Genomic DNA, 27718 nt, shown 5'->3' on the forward strand with positions numbered 1-27718 from the left:
CATACAAGTTATTCAATCACTCTGGACCTTTGTTTTCACACTAGAAAGCCAAAGAACTAAAAGCCCTGAATAAACAAAATAAACAAAGCTAGTAGAGCAACAACTGTGTCTTCTCTATTGAGAAAGGTTAATAAATGAATCAATCTTTGATCAAATGTCATTCAGCATTTAAAACTATTAGATGAGGTTTGAAATCAGTTTCTTGTGGCCTGATACGATTATGCCACGATGATGATGCTTCCCTCTGCATAATGTATTAATGTGAATTTGACCACACAATTGTCATTTCTTGTCATTTAAGGAGTCTTAGAGTTAAGCAGCCATAATTGTCCTTTGGGTGTTATCTTAAATACATTATAAAAGAAATTGAATGCTTTCACCACATTATAGCTGGGACACTTTTCAAAGCTAATTTCTATGTCTGTGAATTATTCATAATACACTTCAAACAGGCTCTTCTGGATAAGGTAATTGACCTTGTCTGCATGAAGCACCTACTACCTTGCCTTGGGATAATTAAATCTGCAATGTGGTCCATTATTTAAAGGTAATGTCTTTTCATTAGGTTAGGCAATATATTATCACTCAGCTAGTCACCTAATTCTGCATTTAGCGCATTCAAGTTTTCACTGTTTTGTCGTGGGTTACACTGATCATAGCAATATCTCACATTAAGTAGCATGGTATAACAGCATTCTCTTGATAAATGGAAGCAGGACTTTGAGGACTAAAATTTCAAGATTTACCTCTGTATTTGCAACCTCAGTTGGCTGTGCTTGTTTTTTCTGTGGGTGAAAACAACGAAGTGTGTCTGTTCAGTAAAAACTAGTGTCAGGTCAAAACCCAGGTACAACTAATGTACCAGGTGGCAGCAGCTATACAAATTCACATATTGTTCAGTGGAAACACTTACGTGCTGTTGAAAGGTATGCTAAAACACATGTATTGAATTCCGTGATCTAAACTAGCTCAGGTACTTTTACAGAGTTTTATTTTGCTGTGTAGAGAAACCCTTGGTTGGCCTGCCATCCAAGGATGCAATTAGCAATGCTGGCTGTTGCCCAGGCTAGCTCTGAACCATTTCAGCCTTCCCTGTAACAGATTACTAGGACTCGATTCCCCACTACATATTCCCTCAAAAGATGTTGCTCGGTGAAGACCAAAGCAACTGATTTTTTGCATACGTGTGGAGTGAAAACTTCTGAGAAAGCTAAGCAGTTGAGCACCCAGCTCTCTCCTGTGCTCCAACTACTCTGAACCACTTTAGCAGAACAAAGGAGCTCTGAATCTATTTTAGTCAGTCACTGACAAAGTCCTCCTGCATGGGTAAACTCTTGAGTGGCACAGTGATCTGAAGAAGCTTCTGCATCAATCCCTTTCCTGGCTCTGAAAAATGGCCAGAGATAGTATCCTAATTTATAGTGCAGTACTCCAGTAACAAGGCTTAAAGATGCTTCTCCACCTTGCCTCTACTTCAGTTGTGCAGGGTATACCTGTCTATTCTATTACAGGAACACAGTATTAGCTTTTTCAGTCTATCAGTGCTGAAGTGTTTAGACTCTGATTGCAAATACTGCATTAACAAGCTATGGATGAACTTGTTCGCTTCTCTACATATCTGAATTTTTACAATGTTTCTGTGTTTTGTAGTTTGTTTTACACTAAAGTGGAATTTAATGAAAGATGCAATGACTAAGGAGTTAATCCACCATCTTACTTGCCTAAATCAGTATAAATATACTGAATCCAATGGAACTGATCCTGCATATCTTTGAGCTTTGTATTTTTTTTTGGTTGAATCATTCGATATTGTAGCTTCTCTCAAGCTGTCCATTAATAGAATGTTATGATTATGTTAGCTATTCAAAGCTTTTTAATCATGTTATACAAACACAGTTCAGCCTATGAATTGTTTATCTTGATTAGATATTGTTTGAGTGTTCACTTAAAATGATGAAGCATTGTTTTACAGCAGAAATAAAGACAAGGGCATCAAAAAGACTTCAAGGTGTTAGAGAGAACATTTACTCTGAAGACCTTTGGCTGAATTCCTGCTTGCATGAATATTCACGAACAATCTGTTCATGCCTCAGGAACATTTCTGCAAACACAAACATCTCAGTATTGTGGTCCAGAATATTATAAAAAAAGGATTATGAAAATTATCAAAGTAAATCTGAAATGAAATTCCAGTAGGATAGGAAAGAAATAGCTGCCATTTATCATTTTCCATCAGCTAAAACAAACTAGCCAAAGAAAGTACTGTTCTAAGCAAGATTACCTGCAACTGGCCTGTCTGCTAAATCGTATTTCATAACGGTCGACTGCCTTCCATTGTGTAACCACAGTTGTGTACTACACATTGATAGCTGCTGTCACTATAATACGATTATGTTTACCCATTAGTTTCTGCTTTTGTGCCACAACCCAGCAACTACAATAATACAATGGTTCTAATGGTCTGTTTCACTTTGTTCATTTACCTATTAATTTTGGCAATGGCATATTTCATGGAACATAAATTTTATCCTCTGAAAACATGACAACCTGTAGTACAATATGGTCAGACAGATTCTGGAGCTTTGTATGGAAGTAAAATGAATTGTCCAGGGTGGCATTTTGGAAAGAACATGCCTCCCTCTGGAGGCATCGGTTGTATCTAAGGTGATTACTTCAGCAGTAATAGGATGTAATTATTCACTCAGTAAAATTCTGCCTCTATTAAGTAGGTACTTCTAATGTTCTGCAGATTGACTGGTGGCCCTAGCACATCTCACAGAGGCAGTAAACAAAATGCAACACAATCTCTTTGTCTGAATCCAGAACATAGATGTGCACTGGGAAGGAAGTGACCTAGAAAGCTGGCACTGCTTTGAACCTGGAGGCTCTGGGAAACAGGACGCCAAAACAGAACCTGAAAAATGCTCATTGCCAGGAGGACCTTCCCCAGTTCAGTGATAGATACCAAATGGCAAAACAAATGGACCAAACTGACTTTTCATAGCCAGAGAAAAAGCCAAAGGGAGCTGAAACAGAGAGTTGTCTTCAGGAGAAGACAACTTGTCCTAGAATACCACCCTCTGCTGTTATGTTAGCATTCAGTCATGAAGATCTCTCTCTGAGGAACAGCCCCTTGACTTCTGCCACACACCAAAATAGTTTCATCTGGAAAAAATCTGAGAGCTTGAAATCATGGTAGCAACGGGAGGTAAACGAATGCTAATGTACAGAAAGCCTTTAGCTCAAAGGGGAAGAGAGTAACCAACATTAACTTGTCTTGCACGAGGCCTGACAATGATCCACCTATCCCAAGAAGTTAATTACACTCAACCTTCACTCTTTTCCTCCTAACCTATCTGCATATATCTACATAAATATGCAAATACATACTTTCCCAAAAAGAGAGCACTCTATCTAGATCAATAGATAATTTTATGGACTGTACTGACCATTTGAATCAGCAGGTAAAAGAAAATAAACATATCATGTAATTGATGTTACTTTTTCTTCAGAACCACTTTTCAGATCTCTGCTCATTTTTTAAAACATCCCATCATAGGCTTGGACTCATCAGTAAAACAAACCTGTCAGACCTGAATTACGCTCAGTAATACAAAATTGAGAAGAATAACAGCCAGAAATCGTTATTATCTTTTCTTTCCTACCAACAAGTGCCACTACCAACATTCTGATGGCATTGAATGAGACAGCCTGAACAAAAAGAAGAATAGAAAATGGCTACTGATTGCAGACTAAGCTACTGGGAGCACTTTTCATGCACTATTAATGTTAATATATTGGAATCACTACATGTTGTAAATTAGACATGTCATTTTAAACTTTTTTGGCAAACCAAAGATATAGGGAAAGGGGGACATGGAACTAAGCATCGTGGATAAAGAAACAGGCAGCACATGAAGCAGACAGGCACTGAATCTAGCGCAGCAGCATGTGTCCAAAGATCTATGAAAGACTGATGGGTACTGATGAAGTTCAGTTGAGTTTAGGATGTACATTTGGTTTAAGTTTTTGTTCCTATGCTGAAGAGGAGACAGACATTTGTGTATCTGGCATGGTGAGAAAATACGTGCATCTGCATCTCATTTTAGCCCAAATTAAGATTTCCTTCTAACACTAGGACACGTGGAGTCAGCAGAAACTGTATAGTACTCTCTAAACCCTATTGATTCTAGTGGGCTTTAGAGATTAATCTCAACCTGCTTTTCTAGAGCAGCCTGATGCCTCAATTTTCTTCTCTGCTAAACAAGGTAAGAAAACTACCTTTAGAGGAGGACTGCATAGATTAATTGGTTAACCTTTCTAAATGCTAATGTTAAAAAAAAAAAAAAAAGTTTTCTTCTGGGACTCTTGAATTCTGCTCTTGAGAGCAAAGGAAGAAGGCTGTTGATGTTGCTTTGAGTCCTGGACAGCTCAGGCAGGAACACACCCCTTGGCTACACCAGTCCCCATTAAAGTCTGAGCCTTCCTCCTATCAAAGGGGCTTGGAACAAATTCAGGCTCAAAAGCTTTTTCATTTTTGTTCTCAATCTTTCTGGCCCAGCAGATATGAAAAAAGCTTCTCTAAAGAAAGTTTTAAAAGGGTTGTTTTCTTTCAGGTCACCACATCTTTCTAGCTACTTGTCAAGTCTCAGTCAGATCTGATCCTCCCCAAATCAATCTGGGTTGGGGGGAAATAAATAATTCTCAATTGCTTTTAGATGCTTCTTGGAAGGGGAAGAAGTACACAACTTTTTTCGCCAAAGGCCTGGAGACGTTTTCTCCAAGCATGCTTACTTACCCTCTATATTTTGGGTTTTTTTTACAAAAGAGACTTAACAGACTAACAGACTTAGAAGAGTTACTTTTATGCTCCCCTTAACATCAGAGGGTTCACATAAGCAAAACATTGAACTAAATACTCTTAGGGAAGGCTCTTGTTCTGTTGCTGTTTGAACGCCAAGCACAAAGTGATCGGAAAATATAGCCTTCAGCTGATCCTCGTCGTTTCTTTTCCCCTATCTCTGCCTTCACACTTTCAAAAATAGAAGATACATTTCCCATAGGCTATCTTCACACTGTAACGGGGGTAAAATTCCTGGACTTAAGATTTACAAGCAATGAATCTGAGTCTAACCCAATCTATACAGAGTAAAAACTTGACTCCTTTTTCCATAGGCTTACATTTTCTTTTCTCCTAATTACACTATATAATTAAATTATGCCATTGTTCATTTTGTGTGTAGCCTCTTAACATCTCTGTCTTCCTCGATAGGTCAGACCAATTAAAGCAAAATCAAAGTACATGGGCTCTGTCCCATTCGCTTGCTCCATCCCATCTGATTTTCAGCAAGTGCCTTGCTTTGCACATACTTTTTTCCCCAGATCTAAAACAGGAGTCAAATGAACCCAAAACACACATAAAACTGAGAGATTACAGCCCCAAAAGCTTTGCTATTCTCAAAGATAATGTGAATAGAAATTGTAAATTACTATTGCTTCACTCATGTGGCATCTTGGTATAAGAGGTCAGCTCAGAATTCTTCCACTGCTATGATTAACATCTTCTGTTCTCCAGAATCGGAAAACATCACTCTCCGCACTGGCCCAAATTTGACAGAGAAATTAGTTTAATGTCAGTAAGACAGTTTGAGTCTAATGGAGCCCAAGATGCTCGAAGTAGGACAGCCGAATGAAGCAGACAAATGGAAGTGTGATGAGAACACACTCCCCACTGTGGTTCTAATGAGGGAGAAGGCACACTTTTCTGCTCAGACAGCAGTACTGCTTTCTTTCTTGAATGGTGGACAGGTTGCTGTCATAGCTAATGACCCATTAATATAACAAGCCATGGATTAGCTGTTTGTTTCTAATTGCCATTATTTATTTACTGTTAACAATATGCTGAGTCCTGCAAATTAAAAAAGACTATCACTGCTCGTGATTAAGGGAGTGCTGGCTGGGATAGCCTGAAAAAATTGTGTAATTCTTTCCTTCTTCAAATTTTGTGTATGAATAGCTTATACGACTGGGTCTTTCAAGTCAGAGGTATCATTAGGACATGTTTAGTTCTGGCATACATGTGTGTCTCATAGAACTATCCATTTCCAAACTCTTATTTGAACTGCAGAGTTCCCTGAACTCAAGGTTTCTTCATTACTGAGCTATAAGCACTTACACCATCCCATAGGTTTCACAAGTTCAGCACAAGATATCAACTTTACTTCAAACCAGAGGTTCTTTGGGAACAAAAGTCCAAACCTAATGGATCACAGAGGTTAAGCAAACATCTTGCAGAATCGGTTCACAGCACTGACTTCCTTACAGCACCACCAGTAACAGTTCACGCAATGACCTCCAGATTCCAGGCTCAAAATCTGTCATCTAGATTTACATTTCATCTACCTGTCTTATGTGTCTTCATTAATACCCCTGGTACAAGCTTCCTTTATATTGGAAGAGGTACTTTCCATGTCAGTAAAACACAGTAGATCTATTCAGTCTGGACTGACAAATTTGTTTTCTAGGTAAACTGTAAAAGGTCTCTTAAAAACAAACCGAACAAACAGAAGTGTAATTCCAGAATTGCTCCTTAGACTTAAAAAAAAGAAAAAAATCATTCAAGGGAGGAAAAAAAAAACACAACCAAAAACCAACAGAAACATCCAGTGAAAGCAGAAGTATGAAGGACATATTCCACAGAAGCAAACAGGAGTTACCCATACAAGCTCCCTCCTCACTACGCTATCAGTCCCCACTTCGAGAAGTGTTTTTAAATTCACCTGACATATTGTGTCTAAAGCAAACACAGATAACGGTGCTCCAGTGTTCACTGGAGTAGTCCTAGGAGACTCATGCCCTTCTGGTGTCACTCCAGAATTATGCCAGGTAGCATTAAGCCTGTCCTCTCCTGCAGTGGGGTTCAAGGAGAGAGCATGCTTTCCTCCCACTGGGTTAGAAGCCACCCAGTGTATGACTGAGCAAAGATTTCTTCCCATGTCTTTCCCACCACTTGGCCTCTTGGCTGCATTGCGATCTCAGAGAAGCACAACAGGACTACAGGAGAAGTAATGCAGGCAGCTGCCATTCCTTCCTTGGCAGCTATAGCACACTTTACCTCACTGCCAGTCAGGAGGGATCGTATATGGCAAGGGAAGTAAATGGTCAGAAATTGGGATAATGATATTTCCATTACTCACAGGTGCATGCATGCTAGATGCCAAGTTACCTCCCCCACGCAACAGTTTTTTTATTCTGCTGAGACCATCTGCATTTTAATCAGCTGCACACTACTAACAATATAGCATCTTTAAAAATAGCCTCTAAATCTCTCCCTACAAATAAGGGGGTATGTTGCACTACTATGGCGAACTCTGTTCAAAAATCTCTAAATATAGCACAAGTTATCTAAAATTGTGCTTGTGACAAGCTGTCAGTGCTGCCACTTTGGAGGGGAGAGACAAGGTACGGTGATGGAAACACATATGGCAAGTCAATCATTCTCAAGAAAAGGATCCTAATTACCCAAGAATAATTACAACACAATCTACATCTGCCACCTATCCACCACTCCCTTCAATATGAACCACTTTTTGAGGGCGGACTGCCCTGTTCTATGTTATTTTGTGCGATGACAAATAGCCTCCTGGTAATGCAATAACAATTTCAAGTTATTTTGTGCAATGACAAATAGTCTCCTGGTAATGCAATAACAATTTAAAGTACTTGGAATGATAAAATGGAAATTATAATTGAAAGGCATAAAATAATAGTGAGCAAAACCCCAATGGTAAATGACTGGTTGTTATGGGTCATTTTATATCACCTCATGGTACATCTTCATCAGAACTTCATCAGAACCCAGGTTTCACACTCCTTTCTCCATAAAGATTTATACTGCTTTAAAAAGTGGTGTCCCCATTATATGAAACCTTGGTGCAAACCACGCCTGAAACACTGTGGGTCACTTCTGGTGAAAAAAATACTAGAGCTAGTGAAGGTCCACAAAGGGCAACTAAAAGGACTATAAAAGCACTGGATGAGTGCAGAACTGTGATTCACCACATCCTGCAACACCAGAACTCAGTACACTGAGTAAAACATTAGTCTAAAACACATTAAAAAAAAGTAGTTCTGTAGACAGCAAGTAGGAAACTCCTGGAACTTGCTTTCCTAGGAGGCTGCAGAGGCAGACAATATAATAAAGTTCAAAAAGTGATTAGACAAATTCATGAACACCAGATCCACAGTGGATACTAAAGGGATTGGCAATGGCACAAACTCTAATGACCTTAATAGAGCAACTGTGGGTGATGGGAACGTATTGAGGGATGTGCTGAAGACACCCAGACTTGTGTACTCACCCTACGCTGCATCTCTCCAGCAGCCACTATTGGAGGCAGGACCCTGCAGGACATTTCTTAGCACCTTATGCTCTGACATCACTGGAGGTCTCATCTGGAACTAAAGAGGGAGCCTGCACAGACGAAGAGCTCTAGCAACATACAAGACATAGATAAAACACCACTGAACTGTCTCAGCAGCAGATTTAAGTCTAAACTAAAGTCTAAACTCAGAAATTAGGACACGCTCCCTGCTGTGAAGTAGCACTATGTCTTTCCCTCCAATAATAGAGGTACAAAATGCAAATGCAGTGGTTCACAAGTGAGGGCAAACAGTTGTCTGGCATAAGGGGTCACAGACCTGGAGACAGCACGTGGTACAGCTCGGCACTGAGACACAGGTCTAGCTGGGAGGCAGAGGGGAGAAGAGGAGGTGGAAACCTGGGTGCAAGTCATATAATACTGGGACTTGACAGATCTTAAGAGGGACAGGCAGAAAGTTCAGGGAAGAGGTGCGTAGTTTAGGATGCATGTTTGAAATCAAAGCTTGAGGTGACATGGTGTGGGAATTCTACTGGAAAGAGAAAAATAAGGAAGAAGGGAAGAAAAAAACACCACCTAAAGACATTCCTATTTCTTTGATTTTGCTCTAGGACTGATCTTTTCTCAGTCCCTGCCTACACAAATGTGCTATGAACTTGACAGACTGTCACGCAAGTATTGTAAAGCAAGCTATCCTGCCACTGATACAGCCATCACTGTGTTAAGTCCTTGATATGGTGGATGTGAGGCAGCTTCCTAAATGTTAAGCCTTTGAGTACACCCACTGCTTCTAGAAAACTGAGCAAATTCAGTCAGAGCTGAGGATTTGTTCAGTCAATAAAGTGTTTTCATACCTTCAAACATCTTGTGTGTTAACAGTTTAATTAAACATGCACGTGCACACATGCACCTATCCTTATCCTTGTACACGTACCCTTTTCCTAGGTATTACCTGAGATGCTCCACAAAGAAAGGCAATCAGAGCCCCAGGGGCCTAAATTTCTTTTCAGATTCCCAGATTACAGACAGTACATTTAGAGGTAGCCCAAGCTTCCTGCCCATTCCTCTCCTCTCCTGCTAGCTTGTCTTGGTCTGCGCTTCTAAGGATGAGGCGGTGATAAAATCTGCAATCTTTTGCTAAGAGCGTGGATGACTTTCCTAATTAATGCCAACTGTCAGATTTGCTCCGGTTATGTGAGTATCTCTCCAACAGGCATGGAGAAGTCACAAGAGACTTGCAATTACTGGTCATAAATTATAAGTTTCATTTGCCAGCATCATGAGAAAGCCAGCTATTCCTTTGATGAACAGACATCTATTCTGATGTTCACAAACCTCCTGAAAATCTATCTGATGGCAGAGATGTACAAAAATGCAGTTCAGGGCAATTTAATTTTAGTTTTCAAAGACATGCTTGCAGCTAAGCCGTAGCATGACAGTGAGAACTGATAAGGCTGTTCCAGACAGCAGGAGGTGGCGATGAGTAAACTCCTTTGCCAAGTGCCAGATTGCATGTCTGACACATTGCAGATGTAAATCCAAGTAACTCAATGGGGAGACTACGCTGAATCACACCCGCTGGGGATGTGCCTATGCCTTCAGGGCAAGAGGTAGTAGAAGAGAGGAAAGACAAATTCCTTGATATAAACTGGAACAATTTTATGCAAGCCAGGAGCCTCCCTTGGTTTCTCTCTGAGGCAGCCCAGAGTGCCATGCTTGTCCCTTTGCCCAGGCACATGATTTTTTCTTTTTTTCCCCACGTCAAAGCTGCGAAAGCCAAAATTGCTATGTAACAACATGCATCTTTGCTGGAGAGTAACATTATGAATGCAAAAGGAAAAAGAAATCTTTTTATTGCTTCTGTGTGAAACACGATAGTGTTTAGATCCTGAAGACAAGGATTTGGGGTTTTGGTAGTACCAGCTGCGATATCCTAATCATGTGTTCCATCTCCTTGGAAAAAAAAGAACAAAGCCCAAAATGAGAGGGAGCTCAGAAATGGATTAGATTCCTTGCAGGAAGGGGAACTTTTATAGCTCTGTCAAGATCAGATATACCTCTGGGAGATGCTCTTCCATCAACCATTCACCACTGGGCTCAGTCCAGAAGTATTAATGAGTGGTCATATTCAGCAGGCTGGATTAGGTCATGTAATGATTCCTGCTGGCCTACAAATGCAGCATTGTCATCAATCCATGTGCATTGTATACAGACTTCTGAAGGAAGATCTGAAGTGTGGTTCATTAACCGTAATTACACATTATGATATCCTGGCAACACAGAGAGAACATAGTGCTTCAGGCATCCAAAAGCCTAGGCTGAATCAAGAAACAAAACCCAAGAGTTTTGATTTTTGTTTTGTTGCTCTGGCCCCAAATCAAACTCCCTCCAGTCACTTCAGGGCATAAACAACACAGGTGGGAGCCTTCTGCAGTGAACCCAGCAAAACGCCCTAGGGTGATTCGCACTTGTAGCTCATCTTCAAGTTTAGGAATGGAAATTCTTTAAATCTTAGAACTCTTCAAGACACCTATAGTGTTCAGCACCACTGGGTCTCTAGGCTCTTCTATAATATAGCAGCAGTTCACTTCAAAATGAATATTAATTAATAGAGCTATTTAAGGCTTTGGGGAAAAAATGCCTTTCTATCATTTAAAAACACTTAATACTCAGCTAAGAACAAACTGGTACCCACATCTTGTCATTTCAAGAACTCAATTTATTTTCGTGCATTTTCCACATCTTGCCAAACTTACAGCATTAGGCTATTGAGAAAGTTCATGATGAAAAATTGAAAAAGTAATTAAAAAGCATACAAAAGGAAGAAAAAAGAGGAAAAAATGATGGTGTCTGCCACATGCACAGCACTGGATTGTAATTTTTTTTCTGATTTATCAGCTGGAGCTGTATGAAAGAGTTATGCGTTGATGCAATTCTTGTGTGGTCAACTGTCAGGACCACAGTGGCACTGCAGCAGCTGCAAGACCGCAAGCCAGGCTGCTGGACACCGTCCCCGCATCCTCTCCCTTGAGGAGTCAGAGTCACAACTTTGGTCCTGGACAAGTGGAGAAGGAGCTGCCTGTCAGGAATCGTCTTAGCCAGTCTGCCCGCTGGTAGATAGCTTTAGCCCTGAAGCAGGATAGTTTATATACTGTCAATTTACACAAGATTATCACTACTTTTTTTTTTTTTAAAGGAGAAATGGGTTTGGATACTTAAGAAGTGTTCCTAGCTTTATAGAGGCACCACATACAAGAGGTATCTCAAAATGCACTCACAGGGTACCTTTCTGCATACACATGACCAAGTACCTCACAGAAATGTGTAAAAGTAAACACATGCAGACCTGCTCTAATATTGTGGCCTTCATCCTTAAAAAAATATTTTGGAAATAATCACTGTGGGATTATACCTTTATAACATGTCAAGTGTGGTGTGGGATACAGAAGCCAACAACATTGAAAGTATTTGTAAGACATTCGTTCTCCCTCTTTATGAGCAGTTAAGCCTGCATTTTGTTTTCCCTTTGTGCTCTACCCTGGATGCCGATAATAACATTTCATTCTTTAAAAAATGATTAGCAATACAAGTAGTTCTTGGCTGGTAAATTCTGATGATAACAAAAGATATAATTCACAGGTTTTAAAAATAAACTGACTGTAAGGCATCTGATTACTGGATCCGTAAACATTCAGTGTTATAATAACTTTGCTGGAACCAGGCAGGTTTTTGATACATCTCATTAGGCAATGTATTTTTAACACAATAGGAACTCCCATTGCAAGCTCCCCTTAAGGCTTTCCGTGGGATTTCTTCTAACCTACTAACAAATTTAAGAGTTCCTAATAATCAAAGAATCACCAGGGCCATACAGACATTACAAGTAACCAGATGAGACTTTGAAGACATTCAGAAGCCTGCCCTTAATGTCATTCATCTCTCTGGATAAGCAAACGTAAAATCCCGACCCCAAGAGAGAGTCAAGTGGAAGGCAGCCATCCTGAGTAGCCACTGGAAATTTGGTATCGCAGAGAGACACAAACTAATCAGATTCTCTGCTTTCTTGTTGCTGCTACATTAAGTCAGGGCAAAAAACTTATTCCTTCTATCATGAGGTGAAAATTAGTTTTGTCCCAGAAACTGTACTACCAAGTACATTAAACATCACATTCAGGGCTGTGGGACTCAGAAGAGGGTACACTCCTCCTCTCCAGAAACATCGTAAGAGTCTGGAGCAATCTGGATGCTTTCTATCTTTAATATACAGTTAAAAACTGTACATGAATAAACACATCCATTTATCATCAGCTAAATACAGCTTTTGTCATTTCTAAGTAAAACTTCCCATTGTTGAAACTTTCAGAGCCTTTGTACGCATGAACTTACAGAGTGGAAACTCCCCTGCAGAGCTCTGACCCTCTTGCATCAGAGGACAGGCACTGCACAGTGGTATCCAAGAAGGTTGTGGTGGGTTGACCCTGGCTGGATGCCAGGTGCCCACCAAAGCCGCTCTATCACTCCCTGTCCACAACTGGACAGGGGAGAGAAAACATCATGAAAGGCTCATGGGTCGAGATAAGGACAGGGAGAGATCACTCAGCAATTACTGTCATGGGCAAAACAGACTCGACTTGGGGAAATTAGTTTAATTTATTGCCAATCAAATCAGAGTAGGATAATGAGAAAACAAAAACTAAATCTTAAAACACCTTCCCCCACCCCTCCCTTCTTCCCCGGCTCAACTTCACTCCCAAATTCTCTACCTCCTCCCCCACAGCAGCACAGGGGGACGGGGAATGGGGATTGCGGACAGTTCATCACACATTGTCTCTGCCGCTCCTTCCTCCTCAGGGGGAGGACTCCTCACACTCTTCCCCTGCTCCAGCGTGGGGTCCCTCCCACGGGAGACAGTCCTCCACGAACTTCTCCAACATCAGTCCTTCTGACAGGCTACAGTTCTTCACGAACTGCTCCAGGGTGGGTCCCTTCCACGGGGTGCAGTCCTTCAGGAACAGACTGCTCCAGCGTGGGTCCCCCGCGGGGTCACAAGTCCTGCCAGCAAACCTGCTCCAGCATGGGCTCCTCCCTCCACGGGGCCACAGGTCCTGCCAGAAGCCTGCTCCAGCGCAGGCTTCCCACGGGGTCACAGCCTCCTTCAGGCATCCACCTGCTCTGGTGTGGGGTCCTCCACGGGCTGCAGGTGGATATCTGCTCCACCATGGACCTCCATGGGCTGCAGGGGGACAGCCTGCCTCACCATGGTCTTCCCCACAGGCTGCAGGGGAATCTCTGCTCCGGCGCCTGGAGCACCTCCTCCCCCTCCTTCTTCACTGACCTTGGTGTCTGCGGAGTTGTTCCTCTCATATTCTCACTCCTCTCTCCGGCTGCTGTTGTGCAGCAGTTTTTCCCCCCTTCTTAAATACATTATCCCAGAGGCGCTACCACCATTGCTGATGGGCTCGGCCTTGGCCAGCAGCGGGTCCGTCTTGGAGCCGGCTGGCATTGGCTCTGTCGGACACAGGGGAAGCTTCTAGCAGCTTCTCACAGAAGCCACCCCTGTAGCTCCCCCGCTACCAAAACCTTGCCACGCAAACCCAATACAAAGGTAAAAGGCTTTTCACTCTATTCTGTATTGCTACTATTCATTTTGGGCTTTTTTCTCCTCAGTCGCAGTGCAGCCTGTATCTGCTCTATAATCAATAAGAGTTAACAAGGAAAGATTTGGGATTGTAGCACTTACTCGGGGTATTCAGGAGACGTGACTTTTTGCAGTGGTAGGCTGCCTCTTGTTCGCAGTACTCTGCACTGTTTATCATGGCTTCAAGTTGCTCCGCACTGCTGTTGTAGTTAAAGGACATGGTGTACGGCTTCTCTGGATCAGCTCCTTGGACTCTGGTTAGCCCTGTGTTGTTGTGCTGCACTGCAGTCCAGATCTTATCTTCTGTTAAACGAAAAAGGATTGAACAGGAAGTTAACAGCAAAAAACTTGCAACAAGCAGGGAACAAAAAAACAATTGAAACCTAACGCTTTACTGCATTGGAGAGAGCATCAGCAGGACCCTGGGCTCCGAAATGGTCACTCTGTGATGAAGACCTATTACAGGTCAGTGTAGCCCACAGAGATGTTTCTCCCTGAACCAGCTCAAGCAAACACTACAGAGCCTGCTGAGCAAGAGAGAAACTACAAGCTTCCCGGGAACCACAGGAGATCTTCAGCATCTTCTGTTGCCAGGTATCTGAAGAAAATTAGATACCTTTCAGCTCGCTTTGGCCCTGAGAGAAAAGACATAATAATATGGCTCATGGGGGTAACACTCATCTTTTGCAAACATAGCTGTACCTGAGAGTACAGCCCACGCTGTTATAACAACAAATGGTAGCGGAGAACTGTGGCTGATGAGCTTGCACAAACTCACCACAAACAGAAACCACAAACTCTTGCCAGAAAGCTAAAACTGGGAGTATGTTCTTACCGCCCAGTTGGAAGTCAGATCACTCATTTTACTCAGTTCTCAGATTTTTCTACATATAAGTTGAGTGATGCCTTCCTTGGATGATGGTACAGAACAACATATGACTTGGCATCTGTAGTTAACTGTAAACGTTGATGCTTTTCCATGCTGGGGAGCCCATTCTCATCTCCTTCATTACATTTACTGGCAGAGCAAGGGATTTAATAGGTGACAGAAAGCAGAATCTAGGCTTAAGCACAACCTGCACTGTAACGACCCAGCACATGATCAGCATTGGGGTTGGCATGATAAGGAGAATATCGCAATTAGAAGCAATTAGCTTAGCAGGGAGGCTGTTTCCCAGCTGGTTCTGGTGAGATAGCAACAGGCGAAGTAACAAGGACAGCCTGAACAGCCAATCTGCCGAGCTGACCCAGAGTAAAAGGCAAACTCTTTAATGAGGATTCACAGGACTGAGCCCTGCATGTGCTCCACGATGTTATTAAGAGTCACATCCAGTAAATTCCCTCTTTATCAAAGACTCTGCTTGCCTAGGGAGGATACAAGATACTGGCAGGGCAAAAATTTAAGGAAGTAAATTTTAATCGTTTGATGAGAGGAAAATTTCAATCTCACTTGCAGAAACCTACAGACAGTTACAGAGGAAGAGGCAAGATCCAGGCAAGAGATTTCTATTTTGTTATTTATGCTTCAACAGGGAAACCCTGGATAACGCTGAACCAGATCTTTTCTAAACCAATCTTAAAAACTGTGCATTTAAGTATCCAAATGGTTTTACCAGATTACCTGGTCTGAGTTCTTGCAGAGCATGAGCTTTCCAGTTACCCCCCAATACAGTGGCACGACAAGCCCAGTAGCTTTGTGGTCACTGCAATGCATTGCAGTTGAAGTATTTTTCATTGAGCTACAAATATCCCACAGATTACTTCAACAGAACTCTAATAGGTGTATAAAAATCCTAAATGGACTATCTGTGCAAAGACACTCAGATGATTTAATGGATTGTCATTATGGAGGCATTCAGATGACAGGCACGTAACAACAACCATCTGGAGACTATTTAAAGAGGTCTGTTCCAAGACCTGGCTGCAAGTTACGGAGACATTACTCTCCCAGTAATGTATGGCATTAACTGTAAGGACAGTTTACGCTCAGCAAATCATACATTCACTCACAACCCTCTCATTATTTCTGTGATGGTAGACAGAAAGCGTTTGCTCATAGATCTGTAATTCTGTGATTCTTATTGAGTTCAGGATGATGCTTGTGGATCCTTTGAGTTGGAGCTCAAAGAAACTGCTGCAATGTGTGATACACAAAAGTTAGATTAAAATCACAAGAAATATTACAAATTTATTGCTTGTAAAACTTGCCCCAGTGGTTGTAATCACAGTCAACACTGTAGCACAATACCCTGCACAGTCCTGCACATATATTGCTTCCAACACAATATAATTCAATGACTTCATAACACACAGCTTGTACATCTGGAAGTAGTGATTCTTATCAGCCAGAGTCTCTCTGTTTTTTCTTTTGTTCTCTCAAGGATTGACATGTACAGAGTGGATTTTTCAGAAGCAGTTGAGGGTAAGCTAACTTTCCTCTCACTGAACTTGGTAGAAGTTTAACCCTTGCCTTCACTGAAAAATCCACTAAAAAGACAAACATCAAGTTGTTGATACTGTAAGCGAGATGTAAAACCAAGAGATGATGGAACAAGCCGGTTGCTGAAATCCCAGATGGGCAATCATAAGCTCCTCCACACCGAGAGTTATTAACATAATTTTGAGAAATTGCAATAAAATCAATGCTCACAATAGTGGCTACAGTGCTGCTCAGGAAGTACAACAGCCTAACGCTAGAGTTTCAGAGTGGTTCACACTACTGTGCTTTCCAGGCTGTGTACTTGTACACCAGGAAAGATGCTGTGTGGGTACCTGAAAAGCCAAAAGCATCAAGATCTAGTAATTTAGAAGCAGCAAAGGATTACTAGGAAAAACTTATTAAAAGTAGCATAGCATAAAACAGTCGTCCCAAGAAGTGTTGGAAATGTAATTAATTGACGTGTTTGAAATGAAGTTGGACAAGACATCAGCAAACATACTGTTATCGACAAGCACTCATTAACAAGTGTGTTGGACAGACAATACCACAGGTCTTTCTCTTATTTTTGTCTGTGATTGTTCATTAATTTTCAATGGTCTTGTGATCATTACAGCTGCACTCAGCTGTCCCTCTGAGATCTGAACTTTGACATTCAAGAACTGCTTTTCTCAACAGGATCTTTTAGAAATAAGAAGCTAACTGCAGATTTTCCTTCCTCTAGTTTGCAAAGGGAAAGGAAAAACAAATCAAGTTTCTTTCTGTATTCAAAGTAATTGTGATTTAGCAAGTACATCAGAACAGAGAGTTAAAAAAAGTAATAGTGGAAGGGAAGAATTCCGGAGTTACATTTCAGACATTTCTTAATGTACACATGCCTGATCTGTTACGCTTATTACTTTTACAGATCAGATCTGTGCTTTGCTGGTCACTTCAAAGATTCCCTCTATGCTCCATCTTTGAAGTAAAGGTAACCATCAGTACAGCTTCTCAAAAAATATATACGTTTGGCTCACTGACCTAGTGAAAAGAAAAGTCACAGCCACCAGCAAGCATACCTCTGGAATGGTAAAAGCTATTGCCATTCAAAAGTTTGTTTCCTTTCCCCATGCACAGTTGGTGTAGAAAGAGCACAAACACATCCTCTGCTACCTTTTTTATTTTTAACCAAAAAAAAAAAAAGGCAATGAAAGAGTGTCCTGGTTTCAGCTGGGATAGAGTTAATTTTCTTCTTAGTATCTGGTACAGTGCTGTGTTTTGGATTTAGTGTGAGAATAGTGTTGATAACACTCTGATGTTTTAGTTGTTGCTAAGTAGCGCTTATCCTAAGTCAAGGATTTTTCGGTTTCCCATGCTCTGCCAGCAAGCAGGTGTGCAAGAAGCTGGGAGGGAGCATAGCCGGGGCAGCTGACCTGAACTAGCCAAAGGGGTATTCCATATCATAGAATGTCATGCTCAGTATATAAACTGGGGGGAGTTGGCCAGGAGGGGCGGATCGCTGCTCGGGCATCGGTCAGTGGGTGGTGAGCAATTGCATTGTGGTCACTTGTCTTTTCTTGGATTTTATTTCTCTTGTTTTTGTTATATTCCTTTTCATTACAGTTATTATTACTATATTTTTGAATTATTATTGTTAGTATTTTATTTTACTTTAGTTATTAAACTGCTCTTATCTCAACCCACAAGTTTTACTTTTTTTTTCCCCGATCCTCCTCCCCACCCCACTGGGAGGGGGAGGGGTGAGCAGCTGCGTGGTGCTTAGTTGCTGGCTGGGGTTAAACTACAACAAAGAGGCTTTAAAAACTTGGAGTCTGAAAGGAAGTCTTCAGATTAGAATAGAAGGGCGGCCCAACACACCGCAGATGCAACACAAAAGAGCTGGTGACAACAATGTTAGAGAGGAAAAGGAAGAGAGATGTATTCAACCATCTTAGCCATGCTTTCTCCCACTTCCCAGGGAAAGAATAAGTACTTCCATTTTAGAAAGAGGGACGTGAGGCATAGAGGGGCTAGGTAACGTGCACAAAGTCACACACAACCTGCTAGAAGAATAAGGGATTATATTCACATCACAGTAAAAGACAGAGAAAGTTCCTTCTTTCAAAAGGACACCCCTTTGTTTACATGCAGCAAACGAGCCTGAAAACGATTTAAACTTTAGTTTGCTTTGGCAGAGTGGGAGAGCTGACTCTGCTCCCTCCTGCGTCTCAGCTGACTGAGGGAGAAGTAACTAAGAGGTGGAGGGCAGTAAGTTCTTGAACCATTCCAAGACAATAGCAACACCATGTGCATCTGCTTCCATGGATCAGAGAACCACACAAAAACAATCCCAGCCTTTCTTCTGAAGACCCTCACCATTCAGGTCAACTTTGGCGATTTATTCAAGCACCCTTTTTTCCACCCCTAACCTGGCAGCATTTAGAAAAAGATCATACTATTTTCTCAAATTCACATACACAAGTTTAGCTAGGGCTGCTCCCAGAATACAGTTGCCTGCCTCAGAATGAGGTCAAGGAATTATACCCTTACAGCTCGATCAGTGTGTACTCTGAAGCCTACCAACAACAATCTGGGACCTTGCATTTCAGGCATGCTTCAGGACCTACGTAAGAAATGTAGCTGCAATCTGGACATGCACTCCAATCACTACAGCTAGAAAGCAGTGCAACAGCTGTCTGCAACTTAGCTCCATGTCTTGCATATGCCTTTGCAGAGGCATACCTCTTCACAGATTATGCCTATAGCTTTTGAAAATGGGGCTTCAAACACTGTTCCTATTTCACAATACAAGGATTGCTTTTTTTAAAAAAAAAATTACTCTTTTTTGTTTTGTTTTCATTATATTTTTAGGCAATGACACTGTAATCATACATGCAAATCAAGTTGAGTGCCACTAGCTCCTTCTAGCCATTTCCATATCCGGAAACTGTTAAACTAGGCAGATAAGGCTCTCTTTTCCTTTATTTCAACAAAGAAGTTACCATTATCTTTTTACGTCTGTCCATACTATATGGTTTTTTCCTGTTTACTCAATTTAATGAGCTCTCCCTGCACTTGTGAATTTGCAATGAGAATGAAAAAGCTGTTCTCCAGGCAAAGGTCATTGTCTATTTTTACCTTCTATTATTCCACTTTATTATTTTATTACTTTCTCAGCTTGGTAAAATTTCAAACCACACACAAGCTGAAAGTCATTCAAAACCCAGTAGGAGAGTGCAGCCACGTCTTCTACTGTATAACCTGGAATAGTTAAACGCAGCCTTGAAAAGCAGATTTCCTAAATACTTGTTGAATTGTTCCATAATTCAAAGGTGACAATGCTTTAATTTCAGGGTAATGCTACAGCTTTATGACTTTGCAGTTTTATTTAATGGTCCAATTTACTAGGATATTATGCTTCCTGTATTTGGTCCTAGGAGATGTTTTTACAGCATGGGACTGCAATGCATTCAGCACATTTTAGACCCTCTGTTTAGCCTCACCCATAGCTCTATCATCTTGCTGGAAGCCTCCAAGTTGCTTTTGACGGCACACAAATTAAATTGTGGGAAATTAGAGCAGCTGGAAAACTGGCTTTCAATGTGTTCTGTATTGTCTAATTCTCATTTTTATTCTTCAACTTGAAGTATCTCTGTGGAGCACATTTCACCCATACAAACTGCATCACTCCTGTGTGATTTAGGAGGTTTGTCACAAAACAAGATTATTCAGACTGATTAAATTGCCAACAAGCCAAACATACGGTAAATGCTACATGAGAGAGAGAAAAATTGCTCTGAGAGCTCATATGATGCATTTGTTTCATGGTGCTCTACACTGAATGCCAAATATTGTCCTGAAAGCTGCACCTATAACTACAGGAGTAACCACACAAAAGACAGACTCTCCTCCTTGAACACTGTACTGTTTTAAACTGCAGTGGCAGTTTAACCCAGCTGCTGTAACACACACCCCTCAAAGAATATGAAAAGACAATTTCTCATCACAAACAGCTTTAATTCACTGACTCCAAGGAGGTGTTTTCTGAGTCTCCTATGAAACCCACCCTTCCCCCCCCCCCCCATCATCCACCTTTTTTTTTTCTGCTGGCTGACCCAGCAATATGTGGTTTTGCAGCTTGTTTTGTGCTCATCAGCCTCCTCCTAGTTTCTGATTCAGCCACTTCCAGCCAGTGCAGAAGCACCGGAATGCATTTCCATGGAAATAATTCTGGGGGGGTCCCATCCCCCCAGTCCTGTATGCAGCCCACTCTCCGATGGTACTTGGCAGACTGCACCTGCCGGTGTGCATTCCTCCAGGATGCCCACGCCTGGAACCGTTCCCCTTCTGTAAATCCTTCCTGGCAGTCAGCAGCCGGCACCGGGAAGGCACCACACCCCTGGCTCCACAGACATGCTGCCCTGCCCTGGCAGAGAGGGAAGAGCTGGGTTCCCGACTCTCTTACACCCCAGGCACGAAGTTTGCTCACTCTAAGCCCACGGTTCGAGGCGTCTCTGTCAGCAGAATGACCATGCCAGGCGGCTCTGATGGATGAGAACGAGACACCTTTTCTGCGACCCCTTGCACCCTCATCCCTGATGTTGTGCTGAAGGCCAGAGATAGCAAACTTTTATCCTGCCAGCCTACTTCTTGATGATCCTCCATTTCCATATTTCCTCTAACACAGGGTATCTACAACAAGCAGTGAGAAATATTCCTCTCCAAAAATTTAAGAGGCAGTCGCTGAACTACTTCCTAGTGCAAAATGGACGCTTCTCCACTGTGCTCACACTCACTGCACTTGTGACAACAGTGCAGTCCTCTGACTCAGTCTCCTTCATCTAAGGTGAGTTTTGAGAGACTCAACATAATCACCTTCCTGCTGTTTCATACGCCTTGTGATGGCTCAGACACCTGCACGAGCCTGGCAGACAAGAAGTGGAGCCCACAGGAGAGCTGCCGTTCTTCTGATGCCACACCAGGAGGCTGGGCAGGACATCTGCAGGTTTCCAACATGGCACTAGACACCCATGTCTGGAGCAAATGGATCCACCCCTCGTAACTGAGACAGCTGGAGTGACTTTGAGAGAGCCACAGCTTATCTCTAACTTCTGAGCACTGCAAATGTGGCAGGAGAGTCATTAAGTTGCAGTAACCCTCCGTTAAAAGGTAAAGGCTAGAGGAAAATATCTACTGTTACATTCTTCTGTACTAAAGCTTCCTTGGGAGCCTCCTGTAAGTGTGACAGTGAAGAACGCCTGCAGGACTTCTGCTGTGATGCTCATCAGAAACACAACAATTTCGCTGAAAACAGGAAGGCAGCTGTTGACTGCGCAATGCCTTTGACATAATATAAGCACTAAACGTTTTTAATTTTATAAAGTTCTGGAATACTTAATGAAAATTCAAAACAGAAATGTATAAATTGTCAGAACTACAGTGTGCCAAAAGACCTGTAGTGTTTGAGAGAATAAACTGTAAATCTTTAAGGGCTGTCTTTAATCTAAACAGTAGTAAATACTTTGTAAAGGGTTCCCATTCGTTGTTTTCTCCAGTAATAAAGTCAATCACAATTACAGACAGTAAGCTGCAAGGTACACTCATTTAAAAAAAAAAAAAAAAAAAGACAAACAACAAACAAACAAACAAAAAAGGCACTCCAAAAACTTCCTTAAGAAGTTCAAAGCTGTAAAATCTTATGTAGCTCATTCTGAGAATCTCAGGGAGTTTCACCATTTAAGTTCTTGTCCCACAATTACGTAGTTGCAGGTAATAAAACCAGAATTAAGGGCATGACCTCCTCCTCCTCCTCTCTGTTATTGCCTCAGCCGAACTGGTGGCAGCCCTCTTTTCCATGTGAGAGTCTGCCAAGTCCACAGGAAACATAATGAGTTGAATCACATGGTGACTTCTGTATTGGTGTTATTGCTATACAAATTAAAGGAGATAATTTCTTATGGAAAATGGATTAATAAATTATATAAGCAGACCAGTTCCACGATTATTTTGGGAACATCAATGGGGATCCCTACAGCAAGGATTGAGGTCCAGCCAGCTCTGCTTTGTAGTAGTCCGTCTCTTTGTTACTTTGCTCCTTGGTCACAGCAAAGTGAGTAAAGCTGAACTGCTACAGTATTTTCCTCAAATAGCTGACCAAATATCATACTATAAGTGGGACTATTCAGACACTTAAAGTATTTAGACACTTCAGCTACAAACACAACTTGTATCCTCCTGAATTCAACCCTCTTTACATGTCATGGAATATGTACTGTATGGAAGAACAAAATCTTGATCTTTGTTAGCTGAATGAAAAAAACCAAAAAGGCTAGAGGCAATTTGTAAAAAATTACAAGTATAACTTTGGCAATCTCCTTCACATCTTCTTAGAACCTCTTACTTTGTCTGAGATTTAAATACAGTTTCTATATAGTTTTTTGAGATACAGAAAATAAAACTTTACTTTTCTTGCATCAGAAAAATAGGTAATATTTGCTTTTTGAGAGAAGACTGCAAAACAGAGATGATCCACAACAAGGAGAGATATATATTTGTTCTTTAACGATTTTTTAATTATGGTAGTTTCAAAACCAGATCTTGGACTAGCAGCAAGACCTGGGATGAGGACTCACCCTTCCCCAATCTGCACCCCTGGAGGAAAAAAAGGGAAGAAGAAAAAAAAGGCAAACTATTTGAGGACTGGACAAATATCTGGCTAAGATAAAATTAACCATTGATCTAGTCACGGCAATTTCTAAGCATTATTGATTTGATAGCCCAGGGTCTGCATACAGTAAAACAGCATCAGTAAAGAAGTACAGTGCCAGAATGACTCAAGTGTATTGTAAGCAAATCTTTCTGATATCAAGGGTAAAATTTACTCCAGAGGAGATGAGGAAAGGTCATTGCAAACACTTTCCATACAGGGTAGCAAAACAAGTACATGGATGTAGATTGCATGTCTATAGACTTTGCACTGGAGAATATGATTATTAGCATTTAAGTAGTACTCCAGACAGATCCATAGATTTCTAAGCAACAAGAGAAAAAGAATAAGCCTCACAATGACAGAAAGACTGCCAGACCAGAGGTTCAGAGGGTCCATTAGCCATTTTCTGTATTGACTGTTATCAGTCACTTCAGTGGGAAGTGAAGATTAATTCAACTGGGCTAGTTATCAAACAATTAGCCTACAGGGAGAATTTCTTTCCCAGCACTGGTGGTTGTTCATTACCCCAAAGCATGACAGGATACATTATCTCTGTACTTTATGCAAAAAAGCGTGGGCATAGAGCACCATGGATGATGGGAGAATCCAGGTAAAGCAAACAGAGGTAGTTCACAGTCCCATGCATATGGCCCTGGAAACAGGCTATCTATGTTCCCATGGCACTGAACACAATCATCTCAAATTAATAATCCCTGCATGGACCCACACAAATCCTCATGGTGTCTCTCATAGCATCCAACTACATACGATCATGGTTTGGGCACATACGCTTGGTTCACTTGCCTCACGCACACGCATATTTGGTGTGGATTCCTCATTGTTTCTTACAATTGATGAATTATCCTGTGAAAGTGACTTTGCTTGGTGTATATAAGGTGAAGAAAACATTATGTTAATAAGGTGCTGTCTTTTTTTTTTAATCGAGTTTTGAGTTTGTTGTCTTTCACTGTAATTGAACTGTGTCTTTATTCCTATTGTAAGAAAATGCAAACGAATGTAGCTTCTGTCAATGAGGTCCATTCACGTTGGGTCTTTCCAATCTAAATAGCCCTGGATTATTTGCTTTTAACCTCTCTTTGTACAGACAGAGTCACAGAATGGTTTGGGTTGGAAGGGACCTTAAAGATCTAGTTCCAACCCCGCTGCCATGGGCAGGGACACCTTCCACTAGATCAGGTTGCTCAAAGCCCCATCTAACCTGGCCTTGAACACTTCCAGGGAAGAGGCATCCACAACTTCTCTGGGTAACCTGTTCCAGTGTCTCACCACCCTCACAGTAAAGAATTTCTTCCTAATAGCCTCACCACCCTCACAGTAAAGAATTTCTTCCTAATAGCCAATCTAAATCTACCCTCTTTCAGTTTAAAACCATTACCCCTTGTCCATATATTTCTATGATATAGGTATCTTTCTATGCCTTTAATTAGGTACATTACTGTTCCTGACAACCTCCTATTTCAACAACATATTTTACTTTTACTAGAAATAAACAGCCTTCAAGATAAGACCCTTCTAAAGTGCTTCACACACTCTTCCATCTTCTTGACCAACTTAAATAATAGCATGTCATCTACAATTTTTGTCACCTTGCTTTTTCAGCCACTTCTCCAGACAATGAATAAATACATTTACCCACTCTGGTATCAACAGATATCCTGTGACACTCTACTGTTAAATTTCTTGCCATGCTGAAAATTGGCTCTGTATTTTTTAATACTTTTTTCCTCTTTTTTTCTCCCCGCAAAATTTCCCTTCCCTTATTTCTCTCTCACTTTGTCCAATTCCCTCTCAACACACAGAGTCGCAATTTTCTGGTTTCTTTAGAATTTTTGTTCAGAAGTGGGCTGTTAAAGTTGACAGGCTGCAGAGAAATCACTGGGACCATAGACACAATAAATTAACTTGTAATGTTGATACTTCCCATATCCACATCACATAGTGGATGCCTATGACCAGACACCAATATGTGAGAAAGCTGGTGTTAATCTACCCTGGTTAATAACTGGCTACAAAAAAGATCCCTATCTGTTCAATTAAACAGGTAAAAATTAGAAAGAATTTTAAACAAATATAAGTGAACGTTAAGAAACAACACTGTTCTCTAAATGCAATGATGTTGCTCATTTCTGATGATTTGATTCCTTCCTTGAATTCATCCTTCACAGGTTAAAGGCACTGTAATTCCCAGAAGTCATTAGCTCACTGCACCTCTACTTTTAAAAGTACTAAATGAGTCATTTCCCCTGATTTTCCATTCCACCTCCAAATTCTTCAGCCTGAACACATTTTGGACATAAAGAGGTTACTGCTTCTTGAACTGTATACAAAAAGAACTGCCAGCCTGAGTAAAAGCAAAGCTTCATTTAGCCCAGGAGCCCAGCTCTGCGTTCCAGGGTGAACAGATACCCAGGGAAGCGAGGGAAGGCAAAAAGTTTTCCTGAAACTCATTCCCATTTCCCAGTGATCTTTGCCTCACAGCTGCCTGAGCTGAGAGCTGCAACTAAACCTCCACATTTAACGGCACCTTCTGAATCTATCAGACAAGACTGGGGCTTTTTCCAGCCTGTTTTTTTTCCTCTGTATACCTCAAACTCTCTGGACAACTGTAAAATAGTAATGTCTTTCTGTGTCTCAGTCCTCTTTTATGCAATAGGAATAATAGAGATGCCTGTGACAAATGACCGTCCTCCGCCTCAAATGAGACATCTAGGGGAAAAGAAGAAATACGAAAAAGAAAGTTTTCCAGGCTAGGAGGTTCTGTCAGTTTTCCCCACCTCCACTTTTCTCGTAACCAAAATAAAATAAGAATGTCAGCAACTTCATTACAGATAGAGAGAAAATCAGGTATATGTCTTCTGGATTTCTGCCAGATAAAATTTGAGGAAAGCAGATGCTTTCTGCAAGGAGTTTGTCAAAAATCCTACTTCTTCAGCAGAGATAAAAAGCACTGACAATGTTTTGATCACACATATTTATATGATAAATAATAAAAATGAGCACATTTCCCATACTGGAGATCAAGGAAGGATATTCAGACAGAAAGGTGAAACTCTGTTTCAATTCTTACGAGATTCAACAACAGTGAAGGACACACCTTATTAAATATTTGTTACACTTGAATAAAAAACATACTTAATAATTAACTGGTGTGCATTTAATTAACATAATGATTGCTCAATTAAATCAAAATGAAAATTTAATTTGAGACACTTTAAGTACAAAGAGATTAAGGATAAATATGAATATCCTGAGTCCTTTGTTTTCAGGACTGAGTGTGGAGGTGTTATGTGGCAAAGTAGCTCAACCAGAATTGGCAATTTAGAATGGGTACTAAAATATTCTTTCATCCGCACTTGGCCACAGGAAGCAAAAAATGCCAAACAGGAGACAGTCTCGGAAATTTCCTTTCCATTTCAAAAATAAAAAGCAGAAAGGATGCTCTACCATCTCCCCCAATCCACAATATGGGCTATGTAATCTTTTCTCATACCCTTGCATGACAGTCCTATATACAAAATAGGACCCGCTTAAGGGGAGAATTTGCCAGAGAGGTATATTCATTTGAAACACTTTTTATTTTAAAACTACAGAACTGTAAGGTTGAAAACTCTCAACCAACACATCACCTTGCCAGGCTCTTGCTCCACTACCTGTCTCTTTGGTGTCCCTCCTCCTAAGAGCATCATGCCTTCTCCTCCATACAGATACCCAGGACGATCAAGTTTCTATTCTCTGGGACATCAAAGGCAGCACACTCGTATGAGGGGACATATTCCTGCTTATGTCAGACTGGAAGAGTTTACAGCTAGCTCAGTGCAAGGAGTGTAATAATCATTCCCAGACCTAGTGTTCTAGTAAAGCAGAGAAACCATTCAGTTACAAAAGAAGGTTTGAATTCTAAGTTTCTACATCTTTAGTAAAAAACATAAATATCTCATTAGAAGTTATGGTATTATGAAAAATAAATCAGCAGTGCCCTTTATAAAGTGCAAATACCATTGTAAATTCCACTTAGCAACAGTACAAGGTGAGTCCTTCAAACTTAGTTTAAAAATCATTTTTACATGGATCCTATTTAAGGAAACATATCAGAGTCAATCCTCAGTTACTACCAGTTCTCTGCTTTTTCCCCACTACTGAGAGACCTATGATTGCGGAGTCTTCTTAGTAGTACAATGATAGACACGTCAATAATATTAGAGCCAACACAAAGCACCAAAGACAAGGTTAGGGCATTACCTGTTATATTGCAAAAAACACGGAGTGGTCCCAGTGGTCCACTTCCATCAGAATCAATGTAGAAGAAACCTGATGTCTTCCCCTGGTGTCGGTAAGCCTCACAAGATTGTTCATAGATAGCTTTAAAAGAGAGAGAGTTATTGTATCACAAACAAGGAGAAAACAGACACGTTTTATACATGAGTACTGCTTTAATCATTGTCATAAATTGTTGGTTCACTGCTGATTAGCATGTGAAAGAGTTTACTGCATTTGGATCCAAGTCCATGCTCAAAATTAGGCATGTATTTAACTACTTCCTTGAACTTAATATA

At 41.0% G+C, this 27718-nt stretch overlaps 1 protein-coding gene across 1 annotated transcript in view; it reads right to left on the reverse strand.

Annotated features, from left to right (window-relative positions):
* Positions 1-27718, reverse strand: part of CNTNAP5 (contactin associated protein family member 5) — a 295463-nt gene that overhangs the window by 71316 nt on the left and 196429 nt on the right. The window contains exons 12-13 of the mRNA XM_050899801.1: positions 27405-27524; positions 14122-14322 (exon numbers count right to left, since the gene is read on the reverse strand). Of these exons, the coding sequence (XP_050755758.1) occupies positions 14122-14322; positions 27405-27524 (321 nt within the window). The remainder of the gene's footprint in view (positions 1-14121; positions 14323-27404; positions 27525-27718) is intronic.

Source organism: Gymnogyps californianus, chromosome 7 (genome assembly GCF_018139145.2).
Source record: "Gymnogyps californianus isolate 813 chromosome 7, ASM1813914v2, whole genome shotgun sequence".
NCBI classification, from domain to species: domain Eukaryota; kingdom Metazoa; phylum Chordata; class Aves; order Accipitriformes; family Cathartidae; genus Gymnogyps; species Gymnogyps californianus.